The 22,327-nt window shown below is 40.5% G+C and overlaps 1 protein-coding gene across 1 annotated transcript in view; it reads left to right on the top strand.

Annotated features, from left to right (window-relative positions):
* Positions 1–2,466: 2,466 nt before the first annotated feature.
* Positions 2,467–22,327, top strand: part of PCDH17 (protocadherin 17) — an 85,953-nt gene continuing 66,092 nt past the window's right edge. The window contains exon 1 of the mRNA XM_075046102.1: positions 2,467–5,355. Within this exon, the coding sequence (XP_074902203.1) occupies positions 2,728–5,355 (2,628 nt within the window). The 5' untranslated portion in view covers positions 2,467–2,727. The remainder of the gene's footprint in view (positions 5,356–22,327) is intronic.

The following is a 22,327-nucleotide window of genomic DNA, read 5'->3' as shown; positions in this document are numbered from 1 at the left end:
AGGCGAGGAGGAGGAGGAGGAGGAGGAGGGGGGGGGTGGGGGGGGAGAGAGAGAGAGAGGAGAGGGAGAGAGGAGAGGCAGGCAGGCAGGCAGAGAGCGGCTCCAACTGTTGAATTTTCGCTGAATTCTCTCCACTTACCTGCGGGCGGCTGGTGAAATGGATCTGGTTTATCGGGGATCGGCGTTCCTCGCGCGTGCTGTCTGGCTAAGACTGGCGACCGTCTGTTTGAAAGGGGCCACCCATCAATGAGGCAGAGAAGAATATTTTTTTTTCTTCTTTTTCTTTTGAAAGCCTCTCTACCACAGGTTGCAGAATTAACTGTGTACTTTGGGTCCGGACTCAAATAAAGGAGAAAAAAAAAAACATTGCAGAACTGAGACTCGGAACTAGATCTGTGAGCTATGTATTGGGAACCTATGTTTTTGTTGGTGGTTTTTCTTTTTTTCTTTTAATATGAAAGATCTCTGATTTATTTCACACATAACACTGAGGAAAGGTGGTTAAAAACACTCAGCAAAGCAGGAGACAGACGCGCCTCTGTGCCAGTGAGTGGATAACAGCCTTGTTTTCCTGATCCTCAGTCTCCCGGAGAAAGAGGTATAGTAAAAGTGTAGCTGGATCCGACACCCCCCCCTTCTCTTTTTTTTTTTTTTCCTTCCCCCCCCACCCCTACAAATCTGATTAATTTTTTTTCCTGTCTATAGAGTGAGTCAGAGAAGCGTTAGGAAGAAGCTGCAACTAATGTCTGTGAAGGGAGGAACATGAGGCGATAGTGAATGTGATTTGTTCTGCTGGATCTGACTCAGCCAGTAGATTGAAACACCTGCATTTCTGGATGTGCCTTTCCTTTATTTCTGGTTGTTAAAAGAACCTGAAATAAAATCTAGTTACCCTTCTCCGATATTTACCTAGACACCGTATCGCTGGGAAAGGTATATCGGAGAGGGGGAACGCATCTGGCGTTGCCGCCGCTCTTCTCCCCTCTATCAAGATGCCCAGAGAGACTGTTAAAGCTTGTAAGGGCTGCACAAAATGCAGCACACCAGTGGCGGAACTGCAATAGGTTTTAATATAAGCGAATTGGTCGATTAAAAGATCTCCCACTTTATTCATCGCCAGAATTGTTTTTCCTCTTCTCCCCTCCCCTAAATGAAGAGGACTAGGCGGCAGTGTCATTGGAAGGAGATGCTGAATAGAAAGAAAAGAGAGGCACTTGATAGCGCAGCCCTGTGAATACAGAGACTGTTTCCCTTTTAGCGAGAGACTAAGAGAGAGAAGAGTGTGTGTGTGTGTGTGTGTGTGTGTGTGTGTGTGTGTTGGCTTTTCTTTCTTTCTTTCTTTCTCCCCCCCTTTCTCTCTCTCTTTTTTTTTTTTTTTTTTTTTTAAATCTATGCGTCCAGCCATGGGTTGCCTGTTGATTTCCTCTCGGCTGGCGAGAAAAGCAAACTGGAATTAAACTGCATCGAGAAAAGTGCAGTTCCTCAGACACGCATACGCACACAGGCAGAGATAGACTGAGAGAAAGGATGTGGTGGTGGCGGCGGCTACTGGCCTGTCTTAAAGAAACCCAAGTGTGCATCTGATTGAGCACAGCCTGTGATTTCTCTCAAAATATATATCTATTGCTAATGGTGACGGTCGGCTGGTGGGTTTCTTAATCCCCCCCCCCCCTAAAAAAAGGTCGAGTGTGAGGCTGGTAGTAGAGGGAGAGAAAGGAAACTACAAATCCGGACACTAGTTTTTGCTGGGGGGGGGGGGGGCGGGTTTTTTTTCCCCTCTTGCCCTGCAGTCCTCATTTCCCTCGCCTTCTGGTTCGGGAAGGAAACAGTGAGGGTGTACGAGACAGAGAGGGGGGAAATACCGATGGCAGCGAGATGCAGCTCTCCGCCGCAAGCAATGCAAGATTAGATCTCTAAATGCAGCAAAACACTCCCTGAAAACCAACAACCCCGCGGTGCAATCAGACATTTCACTGCCTCTCACTGCACACGAAGAGGGCTTCAACAACAAGCTGAGACTTTTTTTCCCCTTCTGTCTCTCTCCCACCCCTCCGCTCCATCCATCGCATCGCAAGCAAGCGATGAGTAGCAAATAAGCTTTTCTACCCCTGCTTACAGACCTGTGGCCACCCCCCTTTCCTATGTCTGTAGAAATACACGTATTTAAAAAAAATCTTTTTGATCGTTTTTAGAAAAAAAAAACAACCGCTGCCGCCGATTTTTTATTATTGTTGTTATTTTTATTATCCTTTGTACATCTGCGGGGATTCGAGGATCGGCAACGCTTCGCCTGCCCGGAGGAGAAGACCTTTTGCAAATTTTCTGATTTTTCAAACCCTCCCACTGCCGAACTTGGACAGCCGAAGTAACTGCGAGGGGACTGCAAGCCCGGCAAGCGCTTGCTGAAACGCTGCCGAAGCTGCTCCCCCCCCTCTCCAGCCCCCCCCGTTTGCTCCCTCCCTCTGAGCTCCATGGTCTATTTGCTGCCTCTCATCCTGTGTCTCTGCAGATGTTTTAGAGCAACAGGTTCAGGAACTTAAAATACGGGGGTGGGGAGAGAGGAGGACCAAAAAAAAAAAAAAAAAAAGAGAAAAAGAAAAAAGAGAGAGCCGACGGAGGAGGAGGAAGACCAAACCCAGCGCAGGAGGCAGAGAAGACGGGGACAACCCTGGTCGCCGCTGCAGCTGCTGCCCCCCCACCACCCCCCCTCCCCAGCCCTGCTCGGGGATGTACCTTTCCATTTGTTGCTTCTTGCTCTGCTGGGCTCCCGCCCTGTCTCTGAAGAACCTGAATTACTCGGTGCCGGAGGAGCAGGGAGCGGGCACGGTCATCGGGAACATCGGCCGCGATGCGCGGCTGGCGGCGGGAGCGGCGGGAGGAGGGATGCTGCCCGCGGAGCGAGGTGGCCCCGGCGGCGGCCCCGGAGGTGGTCGCGGTCCCAAGTCCACCTTTCGGGTGCTGGAGAACTCGGCCCCGCACCTCCTGGACGTGGACGGGGAGAGCGGGCTGCTCTACACCAAGCAACGCATCGACCGCGAGGCGCTGTGCCGGCGCAGCGCCAAGTGTCAGCTGTCCCTCGAGGTGTTCGCCAACGACCAGGAGATCTGCATGATCAAGGTGGAGATCCAGGACCTGAACGACAACGCGCCGGCGTTCCCCTCTGACCAGGTGGACATGGACATCTCGGAAAACGCCGCGCCCGGCACCCGCTTCCCCCTCACCAGCGCCCATGACCCGGACGCCGGGGACAACGGGCTGCGCACCTACCTGCTCACCCGTGACGACTACGGCCTCTTCTCCCTTGACGTGAAGTCCCGCGGCGACGGCACAAAGTTTCCAGAACTGGTCATCCAGAAGCCGTTAGACCGCGAGGAGCAGAGTCACCACACCCTGGTACTGACAGCACTGGACGGCGGCGACCCACCGCGCTCGGGCACAGTGCAGATCAACGTGCGCCTCATTGACTCCAATGACAACAGCCCCATCTTTGAGGCGGCCTCCTATGTGGTGGAGCTGCCAGAGAACGCGCCGCTAGGCACCCCCGTCATCGACCTTAACGCCACCGATGCCGACGAGGGTACCAACGGAGAGGTGCTCTACTCCTTCAGTGGCTACGCCCCCGAGCGCGTCCGCGACCTGTTTAGCATCGACCCGCAGAGCGGCCTCATCCGCGTCAAGGGCAACCTGGACTATGAGGAGAGCGGCCTCATCGAAATCGACGTCCAGGCTCGGGACCTGGGGCCCAATCCCATCCCCGCTCACTGCAAGGTCACCGTCCGTCTCATCGACCGCAACGACAACGCCCCCACCATAGGCTTCGTCTCCGTTCGCCAGGGAGCGCTAAGCGAGGCTGCCCCGCCAGGCACCGTCATTGCCCTGGTGCGGGTCACCGATCGGGACTCGGGCAAGAACGGGCAGCTCCAGTGCCGGGTGCTGGGTGGTGGCAGCGGGCCCGGAGCCGTCCCTTTCACCCTGGAGGAGAACTATGACAACTTCTACACTGTGGTCACTGACCGGCCCCTGGACCGCGAGACACAGGACGAGTACAACGTGACCATCGTGGCACGTGATGGGGGCAACCCCCCACTCAACTCCACCAAGTCATTTTCTGTCCGGATCCTCGACGAGAATGACAACCCGCCCCGCTTCAGCAAGAACCTCTATGTCTTACAGGTGCCTGAGAACAACATCCCCGGAGAGTACCTGGGCTCCGTCTTGGCCCAGGACCCCGACCTGGGCCAAAACGGGACAGTCTCCTACTCCATCCTGCCCGGGCACGTGGGCGACGTCTCCATCTACACCTATGTCTCCGTCAACCCCACCAATGGTGCTATCTATGCCCTGAGGAGCTTCAACTACGAGCAGACGAAGCACTTTGAGTTTCGCGTGCTGGCCAAAGACTCGGGCTCGCCCCACCGCGAAAGCAACGCCACGGTGCGCGTCACCGTGCTCGACGTCAACGACAACGCGCCCCTCATCGTCCTGCCCGCCCTCATCAACGACACCGCCGAGCTGCAGGTGCCGCGCAACGCTGGGGTGGGCTACCCCGTGGGCACCGTCCGTGCCCTGGACAGTGACTTTGGGGAGAGCGGGCGCCTCACGTACGAGATTGTGGAAGGCAACGAGGAGCACCTCTTTGAGATGGACCCCACTAGCGGTGAGATACGCACCTTGCACCCCTACTGGGAGGAGCTCAGCCCTGTGGCTGAACTGGTGGTAAAAGTCAGCGACCATGGCAAGCCCAGCCTCTCCGCAGTGGCCAAGCTCATCGTCAGGGCCTTGGCGGGGCCCCTGCCCGAGGCTGGCGAGCCGCAGATGAACGGCGAGCAGCATCGGCGACCGCACTGGGACTTGTCGCTGCCCCTGATCGTGACGCTGAGCACCGTCTCCATCATCTTGCTGGCCGCCATGATCACTATCGCCGTGAAGTGCAAGCGAGAGAACAAGGAGATCCGCACCTATAACTGTCGCATTGCCGAGTATAGCCACCCTCAGCTGGGAGGAGGGGGAGGCAGTGGCGGGGGAGGAGGAGGCAGTGGCAGTGGAGGGGGCAAGGGCAAGAAGAAGAAGATCAGCAAGAATGACATTATGCTGGTGCCCAGCGAGGGCGAGGACAGCCGGGGCCCCCTCAATGTCATGAACGTGGTGAGCAGCCCATCCCTGGCCACCTCACCCATGTACTTTGACTACCAGACCCGCCTGCCCCTCAGCTCTCCCAGGTCGGAGGTGATGTACCTGAAGCCCGCCTCCAACAACCTGACCGTACCCCAGGGACATGTGGGCTGCCACACCAGCTTCACAGGGCAAGGGACTAACGCCAGCGAGGCTCCCCCGAGCCGGATGTCCATAATTCAGGTAGGAGACTTTTAGAATACCCCGGACCTCACTTTAGACACTGGGTTAACTTTACCTTTTGCCTGCAGCGAAATCCGCTGTCGGGCACCGCTGAAGGGACCAACACAAGTCACTAAAGAGAGGTGGACTTAAGCAAAGTGGAACCAGACCGCCGCTGGTGGGGTCTGGTTCGGCTGTCACACCGGTGTTTCCCCGGGTGATTCCAAAGTAAACGCCCGCCGAAACAAGCGGAGGTACGGCGGTGCAAACGAGGGGCGCGTGGAAGGGCAGGCAGGCGTTTAGTACGTTTGGGGCACGCTGGGCGATCTTCCCAGAAGATCGTCAGACAGAGGTGGGCGCTTCCACAGGTTTCGCTTGGCTTTGGTTTGGGGTGGAGAAGGGGGGAGGGGGTTTCTGAAGCAGTCCTGTCGTCTGCAGTAACTAACAGGACATGGGAGAAACTCTACACACTGAGGACATCTATTGCAACAGTGTATTATAGCCCTCCAATCCTGTATGTAAATATGAGCTACCTTTCCAAGATGTATGTTTTTAATTTTTTTAGTTTCCTTCTTTAGAATATATACACATAAATATTTATTTTTCTGACACAGAACAGTATCATTGGGGCCCCATTGCCTCCTCCTCTCCCCACAAACAGCCAAACGTTCAGCGCTGAAAATTCTGCTTAGTCAAATAGAAAGAAAATGTACGTGGTGACTCCCTCCTACCCCCAAATGTAAACAAAACTCGCCTCCTGTCATAAACCAGCAAAACAACTAGTCAGTTTTCCAGTAGCCTGAGTCAATATTGATGATTGCTTTATAGCGAAAGACTTACATGCTCTGTCTTCTACCAAAGCTCATTTAGAAATTACAGCTGGGCTGCATTCTGCTGCCAGTGATATCCACACTGTCCTCTACCGACTTTTGTGAATGTGAGAAATGGCAGAATTTGGACCATTGGATATAGGGTGCTGAGCAAAGAATGACTTAATTTTTAGCAGGTAGTTTAAAGTCCAAACTCAGAAGATGTATTCCAGAGCAGTGAACTCGCAGAGTGAAGGTGAGGGCAGAATTTGGCTCCAGTTGATTTAATTTAAAGTCACACTTCATGATTAATGCAGCTTAATGTTCAAATACTACAGGTATTTGATTTTTAACATTTGGATTGAAAGCAGGCTCTGGATAATGACTATTAAATATATTTGAAATGTCATATCTGTTTTATCCTGTGGTTCTAATATGCTGTTCTGAGTCATAGGGGAACAAGCTGAGTGTATCAGAAGTGACACAGACTCATTTTGTGTATGCAGCAAGTGGGAAAGAAGTTGCACTGTAGACACTTGATGTACCAAAAGAAAATTGATAATACCTTGGAGTTATCATACCCTGTGGTCTGTGAACACCGAATGTTCTAGCTGCCAGCTGCATCGAATGTTTTAAACTAAATAGAAGTGGCCATCGGTAGTTGGCAGGTTAAGTAACCAAAATTCCAGTGACTGGTGGCCTGTAAACTGAATATTTATAACTGGGAGAAAAAAAAAAAAGAAAAAAAGAAAAAAGGCTGTCTGTACAAGGTCACTGTGAACTAATCCTCAACCCACTACTGAGTTGTGTCACAGAAACAATTTCATTTTATGCCTATCGTGAATTTGTGTTGCTATCAATTAGGTGAGTAGAGCAATACTTAAAAACTGAAATTGATTTTAACAAAAAGTGACACTTCAGGAAAGAGTTTAGGTTAGGGCATAACCGGAGATAATTTGATTTATAATTCATGCTTTAAGAAATAACTTTCAATGACACTTGTTTAAGTAATGTCAACTTTTTTACTGTAAAATGGAGTTGTCAGAATGCTAAAAAAAAGAAAACACATTTTTTTCCTACTGACAAGTGTAATAGTTACTAAAAGACAGAACATTATACTTTTCTATAACCATGTAATGTCTATATAAAGCAATTAATTCATGTATTGATGCTACTGAGTAGTAAAGATTCAATTGTAGTGTAAAATCCCTATGATTCCTTTTTTTTACAGTGTTCACTGTATAATATCAATCATGATTTTTTTTTTTCTGAGATCTATATAAAGCTAAAAGAGGAATTTCCTCCCTTAAAAAGGTGTGTTGTGGTTTCTATAAGAGTTTTCGTTATGACAACTGTGGGAAATGTTAACCGTAACTCCTCATAGCACATACTGGTATCTCTAATATTGTTTTTACTTTCCCTGAATATCTACACAGAGTGTTTTGGATGTTTAGATGGTCCAGCCAGTAGATTAGTAAACATTCATTTTTCCCTAGTGAATAATCTGTTCAAACATACTTATGGATAACTATATTATGTATTTGCATTGACAAAACAAATACACAGTATGAAGCAGAGTAGTTGGTTTCTATTTAGGAAAGGCCCAGACTTAAAGTAGCTAGATGGGAAAATCTGACCCTCTTCACTATGATTTTGCATTGCTAAAATACATTTTGTATTCTCTATCTCCACATCCCTGGAGTAAATTTTATAAAAAATTTGCATTTAGAATGTAGATACTACTTTGTGTCTGGTCCTGTACTTCTGCCTCCTGTAAAATTCAGACTGCAGTCTTAGGGAGAAATAGTAAAGGAGCAGCCCTCTCTCTGGATCTACTCTACCCTTAATCACTCCAGGAAACCTGTGTCTGGAAAAGGAAATTGCACAGTTAGGAATCAAAGGTATAGCCAGTGGAAAAAAGATACAGAATCCAAACAGCTGCTTTATCATCTCCTTTCATTAGTCAATTCAGAAAAACAGTTTTCTTCGTCACCTCAGTAAGGGAAAGGCAAATGATTGTGTAAATGTTCTCTAGCAAATATTCACTTCAGTTTTCCAGACCTGTTACTGAACCACAATAATCTCACACTATATAATTGATACAACAATGGAACTGCTTTTCTTCACTCTCATTTTCTCGGCAAGTGTTTAATGGCAGAATTCTCTAGTGGGAGCCTGTTATTAAAACTTTATGTTTATATATATATGTACATACTTATATATCTATGGATATATATACACATGCTAAATATTATATTATTACTTAGTACATCCAATTCAGTCTATAAATATTTAAAATCAAATAAATAATTTCTTTCTCAGTAAGATCCAAATTTTCTCACTTTTATGAGGAGTGCATAACAATTTTTTTGCTTTGCTTACTAGTAAGAGCTAGTAAAGTCAATAGGCTTTATGATCCCCTTATTTCTCATGAATAGTATTTTATTCTACGGATAGCCCAATTTATATCACTGAATACCTGTGGAGTAAAGTGTTACTTAGTGACTATGGGTTTCAGACTGACCCAAAATGACGAGCGGTTGAATAAAATACTGCCTGATATGTGTAAGAGCGGTGTAAACTTGCCTTTTTCTAAGTGACTTCTGTTACACATTAGTCACACAGTTCAACAACTTGTGTGTTTACTCACTACTTTGTAGCATCCAGAAATGTGCCATGGTTGCATGTGTCACTTATATGAATCAATGAACTTCTTCAGTACCATAAAAATGAAATAATTTAAACATGCATACATACACGTATGTGTAAAATTTTTGATGGACAGCCAAGGATGCTGTGTACCTTCAGCTTTTATTGGCGCAAGACACTTGCAAGTGCTTAGAGCCTCTGAAAATAGACCATTTGTGATTTGATGTGCACGTGAGGTTGATGTGTAGGAAGAATAGTGTTTAGTAACATACTGGGAAGTTAGAACAGCTACGCTTTAGCATGTTTCATTGCTTTTACCTTCAGTGCTCATATTCGAAACAAACTTTAGAAACAGTGCTTTCAAATGCAAGTCTATTAAAAATATTTTAATATAGGCCAGTGCTATACAATTCTCATTGCCAGATTCAAAATTCTATGTGACCTTTGAATCACTTAAGGTCCAAACTATTTGTTTTTATTTGGGAGTAAAAAAAGAGGAAAGCAGGAGAAAATGGAAACTCTACATGGCTGAAGGAAGATTTCTGGTCACTCTAGACCTTAAAGACTACTGGGCAAATTCTGTTCATCTCATTCTGGTGAGTAAATCAAGCTGACCTACTCACCTGACTAAGAGAAACAGAATTTTGCTTTATTTTGAAGGCCAGACATTAGAAAAAGAAATATCATGTACAAACATATACATATATGTTCATATCTGTCCTACCAAAAAGTTCTGAGTTAATCAGTTTGCCTTCCCCTGGGTGAACAAGTCTCAAATTTCTTCTTGCAGGTTTCCAATAGATAAAAGAGTGGATGGATAAAGGGGAACAAATAGTTTCTTTAAACAAATAGGTTCTGGAAATAGGCTCCTTGAAGTGACATAACATTAGCATAGAAAACTATCTACATATGCAAGTGGTGTTGATCATCCTAGAGATTATTTATTATTACACTTGTGGTGCAACTTGGAGAGGTTTGTAAATATATCAGGAATGAGACGGGCGTGAATAAAGAAAACAGTGGTCACAGCTTTTGCTAAACAACAGCTAAAAAAGAATGACTGTGTTGCAAGAAGCTCTCAAGCTGGGAATTGCTGTAGCTGCTGTACTCGGCAGTCCTGTAGCGTTTTAAGATAAAGTACAGATCATTCGTAATACTTCAGGCACCTGATGTTTATGATGTGTCAACAGATTACTGTCAAGTCCCATTGCAGCTTCATCGCCAGGTGTCTAGTAGAACGTAAGAAGATATAGTCTTCAGGGGAAATAAAAAAAACATAAGCTATATTAGTGCTGCTCTGTCTTTAGATATACTACTATTCCATGCTTTACTTTGAGAAACTTCAGCCCAGAAATTTCAAGATTGCAGAAAGAAGTCTGTAGCTGCTGCAGTATAAGGAGAAGCAGCTTTGCTCACAGAAGTTGCATTCATTCTCAGTGATTTAAATTCCTATCTGAAAACAGAGGTATTCATTTTTTATTTTCGTATCTTCTGCTGCAAATGAGCAATATTATTCTATCTCACTAGAGCTCGTGGAAGTTAACATTTTGCATCAAGAGAATACTGGGGTAGTTCTACACATTTGGAAGTTTGTGGGTTCGTACTTTATAATTCCCCAAATTTCACAGCTGCATATTCTAAACTGTCATCAGATGAAACTTCAGAACTACCTGACTAAGATGCATTACAGTAGTTTTTATAGTGTTTTACAAGGTTAGATGTCTTGCAAAAGAACTCCTGTGAAAGTTTGCATTGTGTAAATACAGTCTGCAATTAGTATGAGTTTGTGTTATAACATTCTGTAGCTTTAGTTTTACTTACTCAGTGAAGTCAATACCAGCATCAGCTGTGTAAGAATTTTAGGACAGGATCTTTTCTATATTTTCATGAAGCATTATTTCATTTTTTGTCAAGATACACTGCATAGTACTGTGAGATGAAGTAAATATATTTTAGGACAAGATCTGGCAAAATACTGCTCACTATGGCATCTGCCCTGGCTGGTGAAACAGGCAGAGGAAGCAGAATTGGGCTCCTGTTTTGTGCCACACCTCCTCTGGTCTTGATCTTGAGCTCCTTGCCAGTATTGTTTCTAGCAATATTATTTCAAAAAGATCATTCCTGATATATAGGTCCACATGAGATCTAAAGAACTTTCCAAGATGAAATGCTGTAATATAAAACAATAAACATAACAGAGAAAAAAGATAATTTAAGAGTCTGAAGTAGAATATGGATATTATGAGAAAGCAAATGATATTGCCAGAACAGACGTTCTCGTTAACCAATAAATTAAGAATAATAATGTCTCCGTAGAACTTGCTGTTTTACAAAGCATAAGAGTTGAAGAAAGTTAGTGCAGTTAAAATAAAGGACATGAAGCAAGTCATGCAGGATTTACTGGATCACAGCTCTCAATGGCTCTAAAAGTTGTCTGAGCTTGCCTCATCTTGGTGCTCACTGTCACTACCTAATCTTAAATGGGAAAATCCACACAAATTTGTGATTACTAGCGCAATTTCGATGACTGATCCTTTGAAGAGTTATCTTTTAACAATAGACTGGTCAGGTTTCTGCTATCCTTACCTATGTTTATGAAAAAGGCTGTTCTTGCTCATATTTCAGTCAACAGCATAATTTTGACTTCATCAATGATTTCAGTGATTCAAGAGTAAATTGTGACTGAGACCCTTCCAGAGTCCAGCTAAGAATAGTATGATTGGGCCCTTTATTTTTAGATTTCAGCTTTTTGTGACATTTTCTTGCAGCTTCTTTACAAACAATTAAGGAGACTGGAATTTAGAAGATTTTGTAACTCTGATGTGAACCGTAACATAGAATCATAGAATCATAAAATCATTTAGGTTGGAAAAGACCTTTAAGATCATCAACTCCAACCATTAATGTAGCAGAAACAGGCGTGCAGCTGAAAGAAGAAATCACAAACTCCACTGAACTTATTGTGGAACATATATTTTCACATGTTTTCATATCTTTTTGAAAGTGTGCATAATATAGCATTGTTCTTAAAATTCAGCAAATATTGTTACATGGAAAATTAACATTAGATATGTGTAAAATATTCAGAAATATCACTTGGTATTAAGGAAGCATAGATACAACCTAGCTTCTCTATTGAGGCAAAAATGTCATTAACAAAAAAATTTCTTCCCAAGTCACAACATTTGGCTGTGAACCAGTTGAGATTTTGTTTTTAAATTTGTTCCCCAGCATTTTTTTCTTCCTTTTCACTACCTTCCTCCCTAGGAATCATTAACATACTGGGTAATATTAATACATATGTTTTTAAAGATCCTGCTTGATTTCTCCTTCTTTTGTTGTTTCTACAAAATTTAAAATGCCTTGTCAAATTAATTTTAGGTTTTGCTATGCAAGACACTCACTCTACATATAAAAAGTGTATGTATATGGGTTGTTTTCTTTCTGAAGAAAACATAGAAGACGCATGGCAGAGGTCTTGAGATACCTTTTCAAGACTGAGGAGTGCCTGCATGTATAAAGAAAAGACATTTTGTCACTAGTACTAGTATTTTCCAACAGGTAAGAATTTTCTGTGAAAAGAACTTAAACAATGATTTGTTGACCGGAGCAGAAACACAGCTCTGTTTTTATCTTTAAAAGTATAGAAGCAATCCTTTGATGTCAAAAGGTCAGAGTAGAGCAGTTGGGACAAATTTTTGCAGCAGATAGCCTGAGAGCTTTTTTCTTTCAATTGTATCTCTACTTCAGCTGTAAGAAGCAAAGTGGTGAAATTAATGCTAAAGGGTTCAAAAATACAGGAAACAAGTGAAACTCTCAGGGGACTGCAGGCTCTTACCTAAACAGAAAAAAAAAAGAAAAAGAAAAAGGTACTAGGAAGAGAGTGGCAGAATGATTTTTGGGAAAAGTTCCTGGAGTTTAAGTGTTTCATTTGTTATATATTTAAAGGGGCAACAAGGAGATTAACTAGTTGCTGCTTTTGCTGATGTAATGAGATGAAATGGAGTAGTGTACAGCCTGCCATAAAACTTGCCAGGGTGCGTTCTAAGCCCTAGTAATATATTTGTCATGGTCTTTTTAGTACAACCTTTGTTTTTTAGTCTGCTGTAGAAAAAGATTCTGGATTAATTACTGTAAATCCTATGAGAAGGAAAAAAATAGATAAATTATTAAGCATTTTAGATAAAATACTCAGTATTAAGTACTACGTTCAAGAACAAGCAAATTCATATGAATGTCCCTGTTAATTAGGATATTAGGCAGTGCTTTAAATAACCTCCTTGAGCAGTCATATATTTTCTAGCTAAATCCCGAAGGCTGCTGATACAATTCCTGCTTATTAAGGTCACCCGAGAACCATCTCTTCCTTCTACTGAATTGCTTCCGCTAGTTAGTGGTGTTACCTGTACAGAAAGGGTAGCAGAAGATCAATTAATCTCACTGGCTTGAGATGAGAAGACAGCTCCTTATTTTTGCTTGGTGATGTGTCCTCAAAATTGAGGAGTCCCTCTACCTATGAAGATATAACTGCATAGTTTCAGCCAATTATTAGTGTTATGTGTACAGAGGGACAGCATAAAGATCAATTTGCATCTCACTTTTGTGCAGAGAGGGGATATCTCCTCTTTCAGCCCTCAAGACAATCAGTCCCATGCTGATCTATTTTCAATTTGGTACGCTACAAGCGATCTAGGCAAGTAACATCCTCCAAAGGCACAGTATTTTATTTTAGCCGTGGACCTTTCTACTGGCTTCGTGATGTATGTATCAGATGAGAGCCTTTCTGGTTCACAAAATACTTTTACCCCGCATAGAAAAGTTTCTAATCGCATCCCGTTCCCTGCTGGGTGGTTGTGTGCCGCAGCCTCTGTGGCACGCCAAAGGCCAACTCTAAAGGCGAAAGGAAAAGTCTTGTTACGAGATGCAAAAGCATAATTTCAGATGTGTGGGTGGGACCTCTGATCGATGCATTGTAAGTTCTTACAGTGATAGACATGCGAAATTAGTTTCAGGCAGTGTTTCAGACCATCTATTGATATATGTGTGACACGCTTGTATTTGCCTGTACTAGTTCTAGTGACACTATGATTACTGGTATTTGCAGTCCTTGCCCTGGAACACTTCCAGGCAGTTTTATTGTATTGAAATGGCTCTTACAGTTCATTGAGCATCCAGCATAACACTGCTGAATATGATTGGCGCGTTTGCATATATTTATTCAAAAAAAATCAGGCAGTTAAACTGCATAATTATGGGAAAACGAATCATAACAATAAAAGACCATTTAAGTTAACAAGCTTTGTGATCAAAGGATAAATACAGGTTGGATAAATGAGACTCTAGATGTAACTAATCTACATAAATAGGCTTTGGTCTGATTAGAGGAAAGGAATATATTAAAATAATCTAAAGGTATTAAAAAAGCGTTTTACTTCGGTACTTTTATAATGTCTAGTTTTATTTCATCACATTTTTAACATTTCTACTCACTAAAAATATCTGTGTTCAATGATAAACTACTTTTATGTGGTTTTATTTCTTGATTAACAGTGTTTACAGTGCAAAAAAAGTCTAAACTAGCACAAGTAAACAAAAGTAACATCGTAAGTTTTCATTCTAGTTTGAATGCGTTGTGTGTCAAAAACCTGAAACATTTTTTAATGTCTTAATTTTAAAATTTTTAATGTTGCAATGTTTTTTGATTGATTTTTAATTAAAGAAAAACATTAAAGGGAACATTTAAAGGACAATTTCTTGTTTACTGTCTTTATCAGCAGAGAGCAGCCTTTGTAGTGTTTGAAAGCTGGTGCATTAAAAATCAATTTCAAGTCTTCAAAGCTATAAACTCTTGCTTGCTTTGTAGATATATACTGTTTTTAAATCATGGGAAGCACACTTGACAATTGAATTAAAAACAAAAGGTAAATAATGGTTTCATCAAAATTTGAAGGATTTTAATATATTTTTAATAATAACTAAAGGATTTCTTATAGTGAGTAGACATGTGAATCACAATTTGCAGCTTTTAAATGCATAATTTGTTCCTGAAGACATTTATATGTATTCTTTTATTAATAGAATTTTGGTTTAGACTTCTGTTGGTGTTATTCTGTTGTTTTTAATCAATGCCATGATTCAAACACAGAACATGTCAGTCAGTTTCTTTACTTACTATATCTCTGTCTCGTTCTTTGCTGATTGCTAAGCAACCACTTATGGTTAAGATTGTTTAGCTACAACTCAGTTTAAAAAAAAAAAAAAAGGTGAGCTGAAGTGGGCTAAACAAATTTTCATTAATTCTTAATGAAAATATTTAAAATCTATAAAATTTTAAAGATGACAAAGAAAAGGACATTGTTTTAATAACGCACCTCAGATTCAGTACTTGGGCTTTGTTCCTACTCGTATTGAGGAAAGGACTGGTTTTCCACAAATCTAGAAAGAGCAGGATCATGTCCTTAATCAGTGCATAAGTCATTTCGAGGCCTATGGAAACTAACTTATATATGTGTAATTATAGTAGTGTTATGTCTTTCAAGGCATCACCCTTAAAACACTTATTCAGTGACTATTTTAATTTAGGTCAATAGAAGCATTGAATTAAATAGATCACTTACAGGAGTGGAGTTGCTCATGTGTGTAAACATGTTCAGAATTCAGTCCAGAATCTGTGAGTCTGTGTTAGCTGAACTGCTCCCTGTTGCTTTTCCCTTTTGCTTTAAAAACACTGCAAAGCTGCAAAAGCTGTTCGTTTCACTTAGCCTCCAACTGCATTCTCTATACTCTATTGAAATAGTCCTGATGTCTGAATATTTGATATTTTAGCTTTTTCGCATAGACTTGCGTAATTTGATATGCAGATTTGAAGATCATAAAAACAATCCTGCTTTGATGATCATGAGCAAGATTATCCAGCCACAGCTGTAAAATATCAAGTGTGTTCTTTTCTGATCTCTTCATCATTTCAGTGGATCAAATGACAACAAGAATATAGTGGAATTTAGAGTCCTTAGGAAACAATGAAATTAAAAGCCTTTTAAAAATGGCAGCCACAAAACCTTAGAAACTATTTAAATTTCTAGACTGTACGTCAGATAATATAACTGTGTGTATGAATGTATATGTGGAGATATATAGATATGAGACCAGCATGGATTCAAAAGAACTATCTAGCTTGATTAAAGACACCATTAATGACCAAAGTGCATCTATTTTATTTTTTTTTTATATTGTGTCTGATCCATACATAGCTGTGTAACAGGATTTTGGAAGATGCTGTCAATGTGCGCCTTTTGCTGCAACTTAGGAAGCATCAAGTTTAGAGACAAATGCTGTTGTCATTTTTTTCCCGAGGCAAGAGCATAGGTAAGGAAGGACCTCATTTTCCACTTCATGGTAGAAGTTATACATCTTGCTTAAAACTGTGTATCCCTCTATCAGACTTTGGGATTGAGAGTAATGATGAAAAGGAGGTATAAGTCATGCGACACGTCAGAACGATCAGCACTCAATTGCTTCCATCAAAGGTGTTAGGTATTAAAAAGCACATGATAATTTGCATCTCGCAGCTCCGAGGCAAAGAAAGTGTCAGTCAGCTTTGTAGCCATCGGGTGAAAAAGAGGGGAAAACAAAACGGTTTATGTTATTTCTTTCAATGCATAGTCTTTGTTTTGTCTAAATCTGTAAAAGTATTTTGTCTGTTTAAACCACCTGTAGCTTCTTTTCAGGCCTAACAGGATGTAGTATTGCAAGGGGCAGAAGTACCTGAATGAATTTGTTTTATTATTTATTCATTTGCCACCATATATATGATCTTTCCCAACAGCATATGTCTCATTATTGCAATAATGTGACGGCAATGAAATAATAATTCCTTCAAGCATGAAATAACTCATTTTAAGTACTTTCCTGTGCTCGTTTGCTTTAAACAGGCTTCCAGAATTTTGAACAAAACTTTAATTTCAGTTCATTTAAAATATATGTAGACCACACACACTCTTTTCTTCATCCCTGATGCTGGCAAAGGAGCCTTAGGAACCAGTAGCTAGTTTTCCAGATTTTTACCTACTTGTTAGTCTACATTACTTGCATGAAAGTAAAGCAAGAGAAAGCTGTTTCTATTAAGCAAATGTGAGCTTTAGGATTTTTGGTTAGTATTGGCAAAGATCTTTAGATAAAGATAAATTGCTTGCAGTCATACTGGTCTTGCTGATACCAGTAAATGAAGAAATAGGCATAAATGTTGAATAGCCGTGGGAGGAGAAGAGTTTATTTAAAGAAACGGTTTTGTTCTGATTTAAATTTTGAGCCATAGGTTTTCTATAGTATTTTATAATAAAGACAATTACATAGTAATTTGGGTTAGAATGCATGCCCAGTTCCCCATCTCAAAACCCAATTTGTTACTACCTGTGGCTATTTCTATTAAAAAAAGAAACATAATTACTATGAGTCTCAGCAGTCTAAGAGTAAATTTTTGCAATTACAATACCTCCCTTGGGCAGATGTGTGAAAATGGCAGATTAATTCCTGCCAGTATCTGTCTATTCCTTGCACATTCTAAGGTTGCTGGTAGCTTGGATTATCATTATATTGGTGCTGTTTGTTATGCTGTGGTTAAGGTTAAAGCAGCAATCCTATTATAAACCTTTAGGAATAGGGCTTTGTGCCATTTCCATGGAAAGTCTCTACACTGAAGTTTGATACACAAAGTCCTAGGAGTAAGATCCTAATTCTATTTTCATTGAAAGTGAATGAGTTTGCTCTTGATCTTTGCATATTTTAGAAGGGCGGTTTGTATTTTATTACTTTATGCCTGAGAAGATTTAAACAAAACCAACAAGTAAACCCAAGTTTACTCATTCTTAGGAATTTAGGGTGACATTAATAAAGTTGCATGTGAACTGAAGACCATATAGGAGTCCTTTAGTATTGTATGGCTTTTGTTTTATTCCCAATGGCACAATGGCATGTTTATTTAGAAAGAAGCTTCAGTAAGTTGAGAAGGCCCTGAAATTATGTAAATGAATAACTTTCCACAGAAATAATCTAATTCATCTCCTAATGAGTTTTTCTACCTGAAAACAAGTATTGAGGGCATATGTGTAGAAGAATTGCATGCAAAGGCTGCGCTCTCTGAAGCTAAGCACCTAACTCCATGTTGAATTCCAGTGAAGTTGGAAGTTGGTGTGGCTTCATGTGGGCTCATGATCCACCTGCAGGGAGCAGCATTAGTCTGTGTTACACTTTATCCAGTTTGAATATTCAGGAAGAGCTGTGTGAACAACCTTAACAAGTTGGTTTTTTCCCCTTTGTATGACTTTTTATTTGGAATTTCTTGCGCTGTACCTGTCGTATTTTCATTTCTTTTCCCATTTTGAAAGAGGCTTCCCCACACACACTTCTTCTGAATGTTGGCTTGGGGACTTCTCTGATGTGGATGTTACTTAAAGAAGGTTGCATTAACTATTTTCCTTGAAAGATCATGACTAAAAAAAAAAAAAATAAATAATTAAAATATATATGCATCCTTCAGTTGTCGTTGCATGCATTCTACTTTGAAAAAAGTGCTCACGTGCTGGGTGAGCATCCTACTAATTAGATACAGAGGCAAATCCATAATTTAATCCCTGTATTCTAACTAACCCCTCAGTCAAATATTAGCATTCATGTTCAGTCTCTCTATCCCTGGTGAAACTTGCAGCAGTGGCTTAGATGTTGACAAACCAACACTGGTTTGGAAAAGAAAGAAGACTTTTCCTAATCCTGGAATCATTGCAGAGAACATTTCTTATGTGGATCTTCTTTATTTTAACAGCAAAATCTGATTTCAGAGTTTCCATATGGCAAGCTGTAATGAGAGGGGTAATCTAGAACATTTTTTTCCCAGGCTTTTAAGAATTTACAGTTCAAAGTCAGCCTTTAAATACCCGTGAGTTTAGAGATGACCTGTGGCGATCACTAGATAAGTGGGTGTTGTGTTCTAGATGAGGTGATCCTATCGAGAAAGAAAACTTTTTTTTTTGCTCATTCTGAATCAACTTTATATATAGAGTCCTGTATAAAGACATTGCAGTAGGTTAATGTTGAAGTGGTGGAATTGTGGATGGATATGCAAAGCCCTATAGCAGAAAGGCCTGATTTTTTCTGTCCAAGCCTACTTGACCAATGCTACTATATTCATGGTGTATTTGATCAAACTTTCTGTTTTATGCGGCACCTCATCATAGACACATGACTGTTATGGCTTTAAAATATATTTAGGGACAGAACCTCTTGCTAAATTTGTGCAAGCCTAAATTATTTATCTTATGTCACAAATAATAAATCAACTCATCACCATTTTACAGTTGAAAATCTCCTTGCACAGGCATGTGAGGCTGTAAAGTTTGATGATCTACTATTCTGTCATAAATTCTGCTGTTATTTTGGCAGCATATTTAGTGGTGTGTCTTTTTTCTAGTGCTAAGAGGAAATAATTATGCCAAGGTATTTGCGTGAATGTAAGGCTTTGTATCCTGTCACAAAATGTTCATAGAATAACTTGTTGGGGATTTTTAACAAAATGTTGAAAGAAAGAGTTGCATGACCTAAATAAGAAATTAGATGGAAAGTAATAATGTAAGTCTTAACATCTGTGATTTTCTTCCTAATTCCTAAGGAATTTAAGGGAATCATTGCTTTTCTGGGGAAGGATTTTAGGAAAAGAAAGGGGATAAGGTTGCAGGTTTAAAGGAAAGGAGGCGATCTAGATTTACCTCTGTTCTTCTGACCATCACCTAGGAAGAAAGCTTCAGTGTTCCTCTCCATGCGTGTTTTCTGTGCAGGCCCTGTGGCTTCAGAACCAAGTCCTGCTTTATCTTTGTTGCTAATTTTTTTCACTCTGTAGGGAAGAAACATAGAACTGGAGTCTTGTGCCACATACAGTGTTTGCTGCCTAGCTAATCACCTTTCCCCGTCACTGCCATTACAAATCTGTTTAAATGCCATCCATAGAGAAGACCATATGCTGGGATAAAGGAATATTACATTTAAGAGTTTCTTCCCATTTTCTATCACTATTGTAATCTTCTTCCTGCTCCTTTGCAGCTTTCTTCAGCATACAACATATGTATCTGTGGGAATGTGGCGCACTATGTAAAGACTCGCTTATCCCATAATTGAAGTAAGCAGACTGATCCAAGGGCTATTGAAACCAATTTGAAAACATCCATTGATTTCAGCGGACCTCAGGTCATGGCTTGTGGGAGTTTTATTGTTGCCTTTAGTGAGAGTATGGGTTGGACAGAAGAAGGTAAACACAGTGGATAGATGTTAACACAAACTTAACAGATTTAAAATATCCAGTGTCTCTGTTTCCCTTTACTAAATATTATGAGGACAAAACAGTTTGTCAGTGTTAAAAGGCCATAATTTGATCTCCTTCTCCACCATATAGTACTGCAGTGTTTACAAGCTTTTATCTGTTCAGAAAACATTTGTGATATGTTGCTCTTAGAAACAGGAAAACAGCAGTGGTAAGAATAGGACAAATTCTACAACACTTACTGGCTTCACTGGGAATTCCTGCTGAGTAAGAGCTTTCAGATACAACTCAAAATTAAAAATAAAATGCCAGGAGCTCACAATTGTACTGTAGAATCTATGTGCATGAAAGAAAGAAAGAAAAGATAAGGTTTTTGTACAGAAAAAAGGGTTCTAAACACAAGGAGAGAAAAACGTTTTTGAAATCATAACAAATACTTTGATCATCTCCTTAAATTTCAAGGCACCATTTTTTTAAGTTTCCCTCTAATTTTAGTATCTTAATTTCTAGACTTCATATTTAACATGCAGATTGGAATGAAAAATAAAAAAAAAAAAACACAAATGCTATCAAAGATACACTCCCAAATGTATTGTTGAGTTCATGGTATGATATTCTTAGAGTAAGCTGGATATCGTGATAAGTGCAGATTTTGTTCTAGTTACCTAATTGTAGTTGAGTCTGTTGAGCAGTAAACATAATATCTGTTAGGAATACTAAGGTAGACTCAACATGGTGGGAGCCATAGATAAAAGGTGCATTAAAGCGTTTCAAATTCAATCATTAGGTTTCATTGCACCCATCTGCTACCAGAAAATATAATTGGCAACTTGATTCATTGACCTTTAACTGTCATTTTGGACCATGTTTTTTAAAATCCATATTTTCAAGTTAGACCTAGAGACTTAATTTGACAAGAGAATGCCCAGTACATTTTAATGCAATTACTTTTTTCTTTTTTCTTTTTTTTTAAGCAAAAGATTTTTTTAATATAATCAGGTTTAATGGTCTGTTGTATATTCTGCTAATCCAGTCAAAGTAGTTATTTAATATTGAATGTGGTTAAAAGCAACTAATGTTCAACTTCATTAAGGCTTCTATTAAATAGAAGGCTTGCTGAACTTCTACTGTTTTTTTATGCACGAACTACTACCTCTTATTAATTATTTCCAGGGGTTTCTGTTACACTAGAATTATACTTACAAGCTTCAGTTCCACCAAGATTATACAGCACAGTACAAGGGCTAAATAAGCATTGAAATTGTGGAGTGCTTCATATTTTGTTCCCAAAGTGTGTTTTATCTCTTTTATTTTCTGGAGCAGATATTGTCTTGTGCAGGAGGGGTGGAGTGCATACATCTCTTAGCAGTTCTATATGTGTGGCACACAAGCAGACTTTTATAAAAAATAACGGCGTTACTTAGAGCGAGCAGGAAACATAATGTGATAAATGAGGATGATTTAATGTTTTCTCAACAATGGTAAACAATTATACTGTTCTGTCATCTGAAGTTTATGTAATGGAAAAAAGTTATTACATGTGTTTCTTTACAAAACAGGATACAATTCCTGAAATATTTATGTAATATCAAGACAGATGTATGTAACCTAACCTTATAATCCCATTTCACAGCTTTCCCAAATACTGGGGAGCTCGATAAATAGGAAGCCGATTATATTGGCAGTATAACTCCATTAATAGGATTCGGATTTGCCTTATTGACAAGCCAGTACTGTTAATATGATCCAGTATATTAAATTGACAGGAAAACTGGAGCAATAGAATGTATCTGCAGCCTAATTGACAGGGAAGCTCTTTCAAAAGGTTCTTAATGTGGTTTTTATTGACAGAGTAGCTTCAGTAAGTACATATCATTGGTGAACAGTGTAAATATATTGGATGCAACTGTACTAGCAGATTCAGGTGAAGTAGTTATTGTTCTGTTTTCCCATACTTCCATCTTTACTTTGATAGAAGCCGTATCAAGCTCTCTCATAAGATCTTCACAAATGCCTCTTAAAGCACCAGACTAACTGCACTGCTCACATGCGTTTGACAAGTTGTGAATTATTTTAAATGTGTTCATCATTTTTAAATGAATAGAGGCAATACAGAGCAATGCAATAATGTGTCATGAATTTCATTATGTTTATTTATTGAGGCTGTGATAGTAGAAGCAGAGCTATTGTACTTTCAGCTGGAGCTCTTTATGTGGTGTGATGTTTGGCA

This window comes from Buteo buteo, chromosome 14 (genome assembly GCF_964188355.1).
Source record: "Buteo buteo chromosome 14, bButBut1.hap1.1, whole genome shotgun sequence".
Lineage (NCBI taxonomy): Eukaryota > Metazoa > Chordata > Aves > Accipitriformes > Accipitridae > Buteo > Buteo buteo.
The sequence above is the reverse complement of the archived record's forward strand: the minus strand, read 5'-3'. Positions and strand labels throughout refer to the sequence as shown.